General features: G+C 38.6%; 1 protein-coding gene across 1 annotated transcript in view; it reads left to right on the plus strand.

The window, feature by feature from the left end:
* The window catches only part of LOC107737850 (thyrotropin-releasing hormone-degrading ectoenzyme-like), a 129,445-nt gene that overhangs the window by 91,513 nt on the left and 25,439 nt on the right, over positions 1-12,493 (plus strand). Inside the window, exons 8-9 of the mRNA XM_016549476.1 lie at positions 4,821-4,886; positions 7,904-8,091. Coding sequence (XP_016404962.1) covers positions 4,821-4,886; positions 7,904-8,091 — 254 coding nt within the window. The remainder of the gene's footprint in view (positions 1-4,820; positions 4,887-7,903; positions 8,092-12,493) is intronic.

Raw genomic sequence — 12,493 nt, forward strand, 5'->3', positions numbered from 1 at the left:
GAATAAATGTAAATGTGTTAAAGGTACAAATCCCTCCTCCTTTAATGTGTGAGTTCACACAGATTCAGAGGTACAGATTCCTCACCTTCACATAAATCACTTTTCTAAACATCCATAACTTCTCATTTTATTTCTTTATGCCTGAGATGCTGTAAAAAATCTGACAGTTTCAGAGTTGTTTTCGGGGTTATTTTTGTTATTGCGGTTTAATGTTGCTATTAGTGTTTGGAAGCACAATCAGGTCATGTTTTCTGCAGACCAACACATTTAATGCTTCATTTACTGATGTAACATCTGCACATACGAGCTTTATATCACAGCACAAATACATGTAAGACCAGCAGACTGATGTGTCTAATGCACATATACTGTATGTGATCCATTTATCTTGAACGGGTTATAACTGTAATTAATGTGTTTGGTTTTGTGCAATAGTATAGTAAACCTGTGGTATTATTAGCAACATCAATTTACTTTTTTAATGCAACAGCAAGATAATGTGCAGTTCTGTCTGAATTGGTTAATTATTCTTTTTTTCTTGGTTATTATCTTTTTTTTTTTTAAATGAAACACAATAAAGTAATTGTGATTAATCTGTAGAAAGCAGAAAAATACAATTTATTATTACATTTTATTATTGTTGTTGTTGGTTATTTAGTTAAATTCTTGTATTATTTAGAGGCATTCTTAAAATGATTATATTTTATCATGCTGTTATTCATTCATTCATTCATTCATTCATTCATCTTTAAATTCTTACATTTTGAGTTAATTCCTAAATTAAACAGGTTTTTATTTATTTATTTTTCCTTTCTCACCAAAAAATTTAAAATAAAATTACATTCGTTTATTCATTCTTTCATTTATTATTTAGTTTAGTTTTATTTTCCTCTTTTCCTTGTAATAATCACATCTTCACTTCCTCAAGAAATGCTCAATATAGTCTCTTATGAACTCCTAAACTGCTCTACTGTAGATCTGAAAGTCTGAGTATTAGAAATACAACCTCACACATCTGCCAGTGATCCAGCTCTCCTCTCTCGTCTGCTGGCTGTCTTTGTCTGTTCACCGAGGCTCATTTCATTCTCTCAGTGTCTGTTTTTTGCTCTGTGTGGCATCTCTCCTCCTCCTTGTGTCTCTGCATAATTGAAGCTGCAGACAGTCGTGAATGCTGAACAGCTCAGAAGCAGCAGACGGGCTTTAGTCTCATCCGGACCAGCATTACCCATCCCTCTCTCTCTCTCATCTTCACTGGTAAACGGTGGATGGGCTGCTGATGCAGGTGGATGAATGTCTCTTATAAAAGAATAGAGGGAGTCATAAATGAAGTCTGAATGGGTTCTGGGGCTCTGACTGGAGTGATGAAGCGCTCGCGTCTCATTTACACACACTGCCCATCGCTTTTAAAACCACTTTCAGATGGATCATATTATGGGATGTAGGAAATATTCATTCCGGCTGGAAATGTGAAATGCTTGACCTATGAATAGCAGAGGACAAGTACGCTCCTGCCCTGGAGAAATAAACTTCAGCGTGTTACAGTCCATCTTCATCCTCTGGATGTGATTTTGAACTGCGGGAAGCTGCTTCCCTGGATTCGGTGCTTCATAGTCCTGTTTGTCGGCTCTCAGCGGGTCCCTGACTTGGAGAATGGCAGTCTGTGAGATTCCCCACGGATGCTGTGGGCTAATAATTCGTTCTGAACACAGATGAAATAGCCAGATACTCCTCGATTCAATTCCACAACATTCTGGAACACAGAGAAGATCCATTTTTCCCATCTTCCTCTTCTTCTCCCAGCAGCCCCTCTGGCTCGGCTGTTCTGCCTCATTATTACTGTTTTCTTTCTCTCTCTTATGGGAACTTTCAGTATCTGAAAGTAACATTTCAGTAACATTGTCTGTTTCTGAGTGATTGATGGGAAGAATAGGTAAACACAGCACCTCAGCAAACAATCTACCTCCATTGCCTCAAAATGACTTTCATATGCAAGAAAATTGTAGACATATTTCTTCTTGTATTACTTTTGAGGGAACTCATTCAGCTGGATGAATAATGAATTATTTATGATCTGCTTTGACTGTTGTGGTGAAGGCTCTTGCAGAAAATTTGTGTTTTAGCTTTGGGGGGATTTACATATCGAAAACGATCAATCTTTTGTCTGCCTTTGTATATAATTTGACTTTGCAGAATCAGAAACCAAAACCGAATGTGGTTATAATATCTGATGAAGGAACGTTCAGGATATTATTCTGTCCTGGAGAGTGTCAGAGGAGAAACTAGCCTTTGCTAATTAGAGTAAATTAATTACACACATAACCATCCCACTGGAATCTGTTGAGTTATGTAGTGAATCTTTAGATCTGTTCCAAGCTGTCTATCTAGACAGACTTCTCAGAATCACAATACGCTCTTGACAACAATGCTTTTCAAAAATTAGTTATTTTGACAAAAAGTAGCCTAAGGATGCATTAAAACATTGAAAAAGAGTCATAAAAGATTTAAAAAAATGTTGTGTAATTTTAATTAAATATGGCCTCCAAATTAAATTTTGTATGTGCTATATATTATTTTTCCTATTACAACATCAAATTAGGTTAGTAACATATGCTAATACCAGTCTCTATTGTAATTGACTATCATTGAATGTGAGAAGTAGAGAAACACTATACAGACACTATGTAAAACATTTTAAATCAGTCATATGAGGTTCACTTTAGGTTAGAATGCTGCTTTACACCATATGATGTTTGCAGTATGCAGACAGTAGACAGCTGTTAAGGCATATGATTTTGCTGTCCACGTGTGTCTCTCTGTAAGAGGTTTTGGTCACTACAGTCATTAAAATACACAATTTCATGCCAAGCAGACTGGAAAATGTCAACACCAACATAAAATGGCTCTGGGTGGTCCCTCGCTGCTATGCAAATGTATGCAAATGAGCAGAAGTGGTATTTCTTACTGCAACATTCAAATTCAAATTCTCGCAGGTTTTAGATCTGCTGAAAGAGACTAGACAATGGTTAAATATACAATGTAGCACTCGTTATAGAACAGATACTGTATATATATATATATGAAAATATTCTTGCTTTGGCAGTCAGCAGAACACATCAGTGTCAAAATAATGACAACACACTGTGACGGCCCTATCAGAGGCGAGATTGGACCACATGGTCACTTCGCTTCAGGGCATTAACTCTGATGGAGGAGAGAGAGAGAGAGAGGAAGAGGAATTGATCTGGTTTAAAACAGATTCATCAGGATGGTAACATGAATCTGGTTCTGCTCCAGACTCAAATCCCAGACTCTCTGAGAGCTCAGCAGAGCATGTAGAGAGATGAAGGCCAGCTGGACTGGGTCACGCTTTCAGGATCCCAATGCAATTTGCTCAGACCTCTCAGCATGACGCCTGTTCACGTTTCAACAAGTGTCCGTTTTGATTCAATTCATGACGCAAAGGCTGAAATAATGGCCTTATTAAAGGAATAGTTCATCCCAAAATGAAAACCCTGCCATCATCTGCTCACACTCATGCCATTGCAAATCCTTTTTTTTTCAGTTATTCACTTAACATCTACCCCTCTTTAAGAGCCAGTGAAGTGTGTCTGCAGTAATGGTATTGAGTACTGGTATTGTTGTTTAAAACTGAAAAACAGACCTTTTTGGTCTGTTTATCACACAAAGATAGCTTATGACTTAAGAAGAGTTTAAATGCATTAATATAGGCTATGTTTTTGGTGTATTGAAAAGAGCAGCCTAGACATTCTGCAAAATATCTCTATTTGTGCTCTACAGAAGACATGCACCAGTATTAGGAGGGAACATGCAGTTTTTTGTCAGCATGTTCTCTTGACTCCAGCAACAGGAAACGGATTACAGTTGACGGGTTTATCACTCACGGTCACTCAAGAGTTATCGAGGAATCTCGTATACAGCGGCCAAGAGGCTTCCCACCAGATGTTCTTATCAGATGCATGTAAATGTGCTCCCCAGGATCAGACTCCTTCTTCATGTCGCCCACCACCTGTATCACTGAGACTGCAGGGCAGAACAGAAGCACTGATAATGTAACGTTTGGCGTTTTAACAGATTAAAGTCTGTTAGCAGTGAAATGAACACCCACCGTTGTCTTAGCTTCAATAATACACCACAATACAGATATTACATCCACTTTTCTATGCAGATTTGTCTGTGTTTGATGTCGAGGCACTTTTATTATGCACCTTGCTGAGTGTAAGGTGTTTCCTTTCTTCACAAAACTCACTTATAATTACTCGTTACTTATGAATAAATGTTCACCAAATTTACCAGACTTTTTAGGCATGTACTTTGGTAATAACAGATAAGTCGTACATGGGAAGTACCTTGGAGTGACATGTAGATACAACTACTGTATGGTGTATGAATATGATTATTATATGCTACTACAGTGCTTTTTTTGTAAGAGTATTTACGTTTACTCATGGGATAAATCTAATGTTTTCTCCTGTGTTTATTTTAATGTAAACAATTTGACCATCTTTTATGTCTTGAAAGAAATCATGTTGCTGATTTGTAAGTTACTCATTCAGTGACAAGCTGATGCAGCATCGACTGGAACAACATAATCAGCCTCTAATTGGCCTCCTTATGGTCCTCCTTGAACTGACAGCCAATCACACCCAAACATCTGCTGCTAATTTGCATACGTTCAGCTTGAATTGAGAGGATTAGTAATGTTATTGTTTGGGTTTATTTGGTTTTCCAAGTTCACCGTTCCCGTCCAAGTCCAATTTATTTCTCTTCCAATATTGATCTCTGTCTCTGTCTGTTTGCAGGATTACTTGATGACGCACATGTACGGGAACGCGGCGAGAGATGACTTGTGGAACAAATTCTCCGAGGTGAGACTTTACGCATCTTCTGGGTGTGAGACCTCCATCCACGAGCAGGAATCAGCGCTGGGGTCAGTCAGTGTTGAGCGGCGAGTGAAATTGTGTGTGTTCAACCTACTTTAATTCACCCAGTGCATCTCCTGCAGGCAGGTGTTCAGAGAATCACGCGCTGCATATAAGTCAGAGGCCATTATATAACTGCACATCATCAAATTTATGCCAATAAACCACCTACTCACATCAACGCACAAGGGTTTTATGGAAATGCCACATGGGAAAGAGTTTGATATGGAGGCTGGGTTGTGTCTGATAGTCTCGCTTTTACACTTGAGGTTTCACTTAGAATGGAAACGATTTCTGCAAACGCAGGTCAAATATTGATCCAGAAATCTGATCACTGAAACCTGCTAAATGCAAATGTTCACAGATACTGATAATAAAGGCTTGCTGCTGCTGATTATGGTGATTTTAATTAATTTATAAATTAGTTGAATCTTATCAGACCCGATTAGTGAAGTGTCACATAATTGCTGACAAGCCTGATGAGTCTCTCAGATTAAACATGACCATCTGCCCTTCGGCTCAGGTGTAGCCAAGAATAACCCAAGAAAAATCTTCTGCTGAAGGAAAGTTGACCTATTTAGATGCTTCACTCGGGCCTCAAAAATACAGTTCTTATTAGGTTTGGCACGAGTGCACCCCTCCTGACAGAAACACTCAGGTATTTTTCCTGTGATCTGCTGTTTCAGTTTCTCTGTATTTTGTAGTACCATAGAGGGTTTAGCAACCGTATTGTTCGTGGCGGACTTCATTTCCCATAATTCCTTCTGTTCAGTTACCGGAACAACAAATGCTGCAATGCTAATGCAAAGTTCCTACATTAAATGATAATAAAACCTGTTTAATAAAACAATTATTTTTATAATTGCACACATATTGAAAACAAATGCTAGGATTGTTCTGTTGTTTCATTATAAGCCATTTTTTCAGCATCAACCGAACACCCTTCATTGTATGGAGGTATCAAGTAAGGATATCCCACATATCTAACTGATGAAATGCAGCTTAAAATGAAATTGGTCAGATGACGATATAAATTTAGGCTGGATGTGTGGTGCTACATTATGCTAATATGCTAGCTCACCTGTGCAGTGCAGTTGTAAATAATACAGACAGCTTAAGAAACTAAAAGCAACAGCGAGAGGAACTGCTAGCACCTGTGAAGTAAACGGTCGTAGCCAACAACTATAATCACAGTGAAGTTAAGCATTGGGTTCAAGTCATCAGCTCAAAGCACAGAGATGTGCTTTTAAAACCAGAGGACTCTCAGCAAGTCCCCTCTCGCTCATCTTACAAAGTGTCACGATTTTAATGAGATTACTTTCAAGTGTAATCTCAAAGTTATTATAGGTTGTAATGGAACAGCAGGACATTTAGCAGCTCTCAGCGTCGTATGAAGCGTTTTGTCATTCACATCACTCTCCCAAATGCCGGCTGATGGGAGCCGCTTCTTCATTTTCTCTTTCAAAACAGAACGGACTTAAAGGTGAATTTATGTGAAAGGGCCAGACCTGGACCTCCGTATTCTCTCAGTGGTCGTGTTTGTCAGGCACTGATGAATTTAGCTACATTAACAGTCCATGACAGCCCATCATCTAATGAATACTGATATGCGCTGTGTTCATTAGCTATTCATGAAATCCAATTTGCTGCAATAATCTGGCAGTGCTTAGCGCCCACAAAGCCCTTTGTCAAGCTCACGACCCATCGCCGGACCGGCCTTCACTTCCTTTAATTATATCCGCCAGGGCAAAGGTACAGTAGCTTCCTGAAAGCTGTCCTAAAGAAAATGATTCTTAATTTTAGGAACATCAGCTGTCGTCATCAGCCTCTGCAGAGCCTCTTCTGTATTCACACGGTAAACAAACCATGAGTCATTGATAGCTGTGAGAAGTCGTGTGGTCTCATTCAGCGTTTTCCATAATAGTCATCTCATGCAAGCTTGATTAGTCTCAGATTTTAATACTCATAATGGTCAGAATCATCTGTTATAAGCAAGAGTTTCCCAGTTACACTGGAGAAGGGGAGTTGCACATGCTCGAATAATCTAGTTAAGTTGATGTTTGCAGAATTCAAGAGAGCCTGACAGAGCACTTTTGTTTCTGCCACCACATTCCCCTTCCAATCCACACTGACTCTGTGCTGCTGCAGAAACATTGTAAATCTCCACCGGTTTACAACCAATTTCATACAAAAATATCGAGTGGCCTCTGCAGCTCTCGAAACCTCAAAATAGTGACTTTGCATTGGCGGTGCTTGAATGGGCGATGAGGCATTTCCAATGTTTTGTTACACAAACAATGTTAATGTTACAGTCACCTACTGTACCTTTCGTTTTAAATGGATACAGCAGCTCAAGGTGAAAAGAAGATGAAACTCCATAAAGCTTTAAAATGTCCCTCATACATACAGCTTTTGAAAACAATTCATACAGAAAACTGCCAGTTGTCCACCGTACTGAGCCATGTATATAGCATTTTCAAAGAATAAGGAGGAACTGTGTAGGCAGTATATTTCCCTCAGGGACAAAACAGGGAGCTTTCCTCATTAATGAGCCGTGAGATCCAATTTTATCTTTTACTTCTTTAAAATAGGAGGAGCAGCTTCCTCTGAAGAACTTATAAACCTAGCTCTGCTCTTTTACAAGCGTTGCTCTTGTATAGAAAGATTAGATAACTGGAAATTGCCTTGTGATGTTTCTTCGTATGTGGTTTAAGAGAACGGTGAAGTTTAATCACCTTTCTATTAACTATTTACATCCATTATAGTTTTGAAAGACAAAGAAAAGTTGAATCAGTTTAGATTCATGTATCTGCAATTAAAGACATCAAATCTGAATTCATTTTCACTCACCTGACATTATCTGACACAATATGTTTTCTTTGCACCTTCTATTGCCGTTAGACACCCAACATGGTGATCTGTATATGTATGATGTATTTTGATGTATATATTTTGTGTCAAAGGCCATGCAGCGGGAGGGAAAGGACATCAACATCACACAGGTCATGGACCGCTGGACGCTGCAGATGGGTTACCCTGTCGTCACCATTAGCAAGAACGACAGTCTTGACAACAGTGTCACCATCTCACAAGAGCACTTCGTCTATGACACCGACGCCAAGATCCAGAATCCTGAGCTGTTCAACAAAAGGTAGTCTGCCATATGTCAATCATGACAGGTTGTTACATGAAAATGAAACACCATCAGTCAACTGACCACTTGACATTGATTCTCCATGAGCTCATACATCATTGCAGAAAATCCACAATAATATATGGAGCAGAGGCCTGTACGTTTGCCAAACACTGCAATGCTGAATAATGCAAAAAGCCCACAGTCAGTGATTCTCCTCCCAGAATTCACTGATAGTTTCCTGTGATCAGATCAAGCTCAGACAGAAAAAAATATCCTAGTAGTTCTGCAGCTGACGAGAAGAAGAAACTATTTTGATTAAAATTGAGATTAAATATTAAGTTATTTTGGAAGAAACACAGAAGAATAGATCATCTGGAGATTATAAGCACAGCTAGACAGCTAAAGACTAGCCTAGTGCCCCAAAACAGCATGAAGACCCAAATGATTCCCTCGCTTATCCGAGGGATGTGAACAGTTTACTGCTTAGCATACCTTTAGATGCCTGCCTTTATTGCTCCTGCTAAGAAAAAAAACATCTTTAACCAGCCTAAAATGGTTTGTTGGTTTTCACTGGCTATCAAGCTGCTATTAACTGAGCATTTCATTTATTATTAGCGACCCATGCTAACCCGTCACTGCCACATGCTGTTTGGCACTCGTCTGCGTCGTCACGGAAAACTGCATGTGTCACTGGCAGATAGATTAGTTTAATTCTTTGTTAGAGTGAGATGAATAATTCAATACAGCCTCTGATCTGTTTTAGAAATCCTCCTTTTGTTTTGGATCAGACACTGTTAGCAGCACAAGAATTGTGTCAAGAATTGAATTTTAATGCTGTACTGTCAGTTTGAGTGTGTGGAGTGTGTTGTTAGGCAGTATTGTCATTTAGATAGTGACAGACTTTCTTAAGTTGAGAACAATATCAGTGCTAAACACCTGCAATTTGAGAACATGAGCTCCTGAGCTTGTAGCATGTCATCTGTTTGTAATATTTTTTGACTAAATGCAATCTATTACTTAGAAATAGGAGAGAATAATAAAACTAGTGAGACTAAAGCATAATTTCTGTCATCATGAAATCATCTGATTTAGCATCTGCAGATAATCAATGGCTCCTTGCTTTTACGCGGCTAGGCTAACTCTCCACATCAAGCCATCTGGTGTCATAAATATGAAACATACAGGTAGAAATCTGTATGTTTACTTTTTTCCGGAGTTCATTTGTTCAGAGCAGACACAGCCACCTTCCTTTGAACGTTTCTTCCTACATGAACGTGTTTTCTGAGTGTGACGGTCTTCTGCAGAGGCGTTCAGAAGCAGAACTGCTCCAGGAATCAATAGCAAAGCCGTGTTGCGAGTAGGGGGCGTCTCTTTCCTGCTTTGCCCCTCAGGCGGGTTTTCAGCTGAGTACCAGACAGCCTGCCAGAATGCAGGGGATTTGGCACCTTTGTAAATGCAGTGTAACACCTCACTTGAGGCTTTAAGCAAGCCTAGTAAAATGTGCTGACAGAAACATTGGCAGCAACAAAAGGAAAACAGAGAAGGTCAGTTTATTGTATTTCACACCCCTTCAGTGTGTTTCATGTCCACTGCCATCTCATTAAAGTTCATAGAGGGTCCACAGTCCGACTGAGGTCCAAACTCCACAGAAATCCACAGAAAAGGACATTTATTTCACACCATTGTACTCAAAACACATGCTGCCTTTTTGCTGCACTTTGATATTCTGTTAAAGCAGCTTCATAATCCAGCTAGCAAAGAGCCACACATTTGATAGGCTATGTTAATTCAATTCCTCTTCCAAATGTGCATTAAATAATTCTTTACAACTTCAGCTATACTGATATCATCTTTGGTCTATTAATTATTACCAGAGTTATTAATTTTGACTCGCCCTTCAGTTTGTAAAAAGAATGAAAAACATGTTATGGTAGTGCACATACTGTACAGTGGAAGCCTAGCATGCTATCATTAAATGTTTTTATCCTATTTTTACAAAGTTAGGGTATTGTATAGCCCTTATGAAAATAAACCATGGTTTTATTGTAGTAAAACTGTAGTAACCATGTTTTTTTGGCGTATTGATTACAATTATAACCATAGTTTTACTACAAATACCATGGTTACCCTGTTGAAAAAACCAGCATATGCTGGTTAGGTATGTTTTGACGCTGGGATGCTGGTTTAAGATGGTCCTTTGCTGGTTTAAGCTGGTCCTTTGCTGGTTTAAACTGGTCCTTTGCTGGTTTAAGATGGTTTTTTGCTGGTTTATGCTGGTCCTTTGCCAGCACATGACCAGCATAAACCAGCAAAAGAACCAGCATAAACCAGCAAAAGGACCAGCATAAACCAGCTTAAACCAGCAAAGGACCAGCTTAAACCAGCATCCCAGCGTCCAAACATACCTAACCAGCATATGCTGTTTTTTTCAACAGGGTAAACTATGGTTAGTGTAGCAAAACCATGGTTAATTTGTGGTTACCATGTTTTAACTATAGTAACCATGTTTTTTTGGTTTAATTTGTATTAAAACCATGGTTAATTTTCATAAGGGAGATCTTGTATTTTGTATTTAATTCTTAATATACGTATCTTTGAAATTGTCACAAAAGTTCAGAGCTTCAGCTAGTAACATCAGCTTGTTAGCATATTAGCAGTTAGCTTAATAAACTTAGATTTGTTCAGGGTCACAGTTCTCCTCTCCATTATAAAACCTCAGTATTAAGTTAGCAAGATGCAAAACTTCATTAGAAAGTGGCTATAAGTGTGAAAATTTGTACTTCAACACACCTCATCTGAAATCATCCTGTACTGTTTTGCAGATCCTGTGCTTATTTTCACCAGTGTAAGAAGTCTGAAGCTGAACCGTTTCTTCATTAACACTTTTGCACTCGTATATTACCTTACTATTTGGATTTTCACAGCACAGGTTTTATGCTGAGGTGATGTTGTAGAGAATATAAACAACTTATTAGCACTTTATTAGCACTTGAAGGCACACATTAATTTTCACATTGCAGGCTGCTTGACTGTAATGGGGACGTGCAGTTACTCCTGTGAATTATTTTACAGGTGGAGCTGAGCCTTATAGAGTCTTATTTTGCAGGTATGTGTAGGTCTGCTTGAGGCTGGTGTGTAACTGTCAAACTAACTTGTGACTAAAACAAGTTACATGAAAGAATATGATCAAGAACCTAGAAAAACAAAACAAACAAACAAACCAAAATTATCAAGCACTATTGTTACAGTGAAGAATATCTCATTGCTAAAGGCAGATATTTATATGATCCTTGGAGAGAAATTTGGTATGACTGCAATAATACAGAGCACACAAAACAGATATACAGTAGTATATATACACTCACAGTATGCTTAAACAGTTTAGAGTTGGAAACATTATGCAGTGCAGTAATGTATTCAAGTGACATCACTGGAATGTGTCTTGACATTTAACAGTGCAAAACACACACATCTGAAATGCAATGAAAAATTAACTGTGAACATGCATCAGTTTGAACACCACTGGGCACATGAATAAAGTAGAAAGACTGTACATCTAGACTGTCTTTCATATTAAGAATAAACACTTCAACATAAGTGCAGCAGCAATAATTAAAGTAAGGAATGATTTTCACAAGTCTCTGATTTTGTGTCTATACATTACTGTGTCACTGTATGTTGATGTCAGCCATTGAAGAAATCTTCTATGAAGTCTTGGCCATGTATAATGTGTGATTTTCCAATTTGCGTGTTAGCTGATGGATGATTTTAAAGGCTGCTTTTAATATTTAAAAGCCTTGATTTGGCACTAAGTGTTCAGCAAAAAGATGTTCTTTCACAATTTTGTTCCAGAAATCCACCACCAACCTCTTTGTTTAGCAGATGTTCAGTATTTCTTCTCTAGCCCATCCAGGACCAGCAGAACATCTTCATCTTCTTTTTTCCCGTTCTTCATGGTCTCAGTGGTTTCAAACCATTGCTGGATGATTGACTGAAAGTCTAAAGCAAGTCTACACAACATACTGGAAATAAGTACAACAGCTCAAGTTCAACACAAACTCCAGCATGTATGAATCCATGGAAGGTTTCAAATGAAGACACTTGTGTTTTTTCCTCTCTTCTGTGCAGCTGGTGTTGGATAAAAGCGTTGTGAGGATCTATCGCACATGTTGAGCCACAAAAGCCCCCAGTGACTCATTATAGACTGCAAAAGCCAGCCGTCCCTAAAGAGAGCCTGAGATATTATCACACCCGCACTGAGAGACAGTGAGACTAAGACCTCACAACCAATGAAGAAAACAGAGAGAGAGGATGCTGGTTAATCACAGTGAATTTTAAATGTAGACACATCCAGACCACAGCTGTTACTCTTTTACAGTGATGACACAGTGTTTTGCAAATTACTAATTGCATGAAT

Source organism: Sinocyclocheilus rhinocerous, unplaced genomic scaffold (genome assembly GCF_001515625.1).
Source record: "Sinocyclocheilus rhinocerous isolate Xijiao unplaced genomic scaffold, SAMN03320098_v1.1 scaffold3086, whole genome shotgun sequence".
NCBI lineage: Eukaryota > Metazoa > Chordata > Actinopteri > Cypriniformes > Cyprinidae > Sinocyclocheilus > Sinocyclocheilus rhinocerous.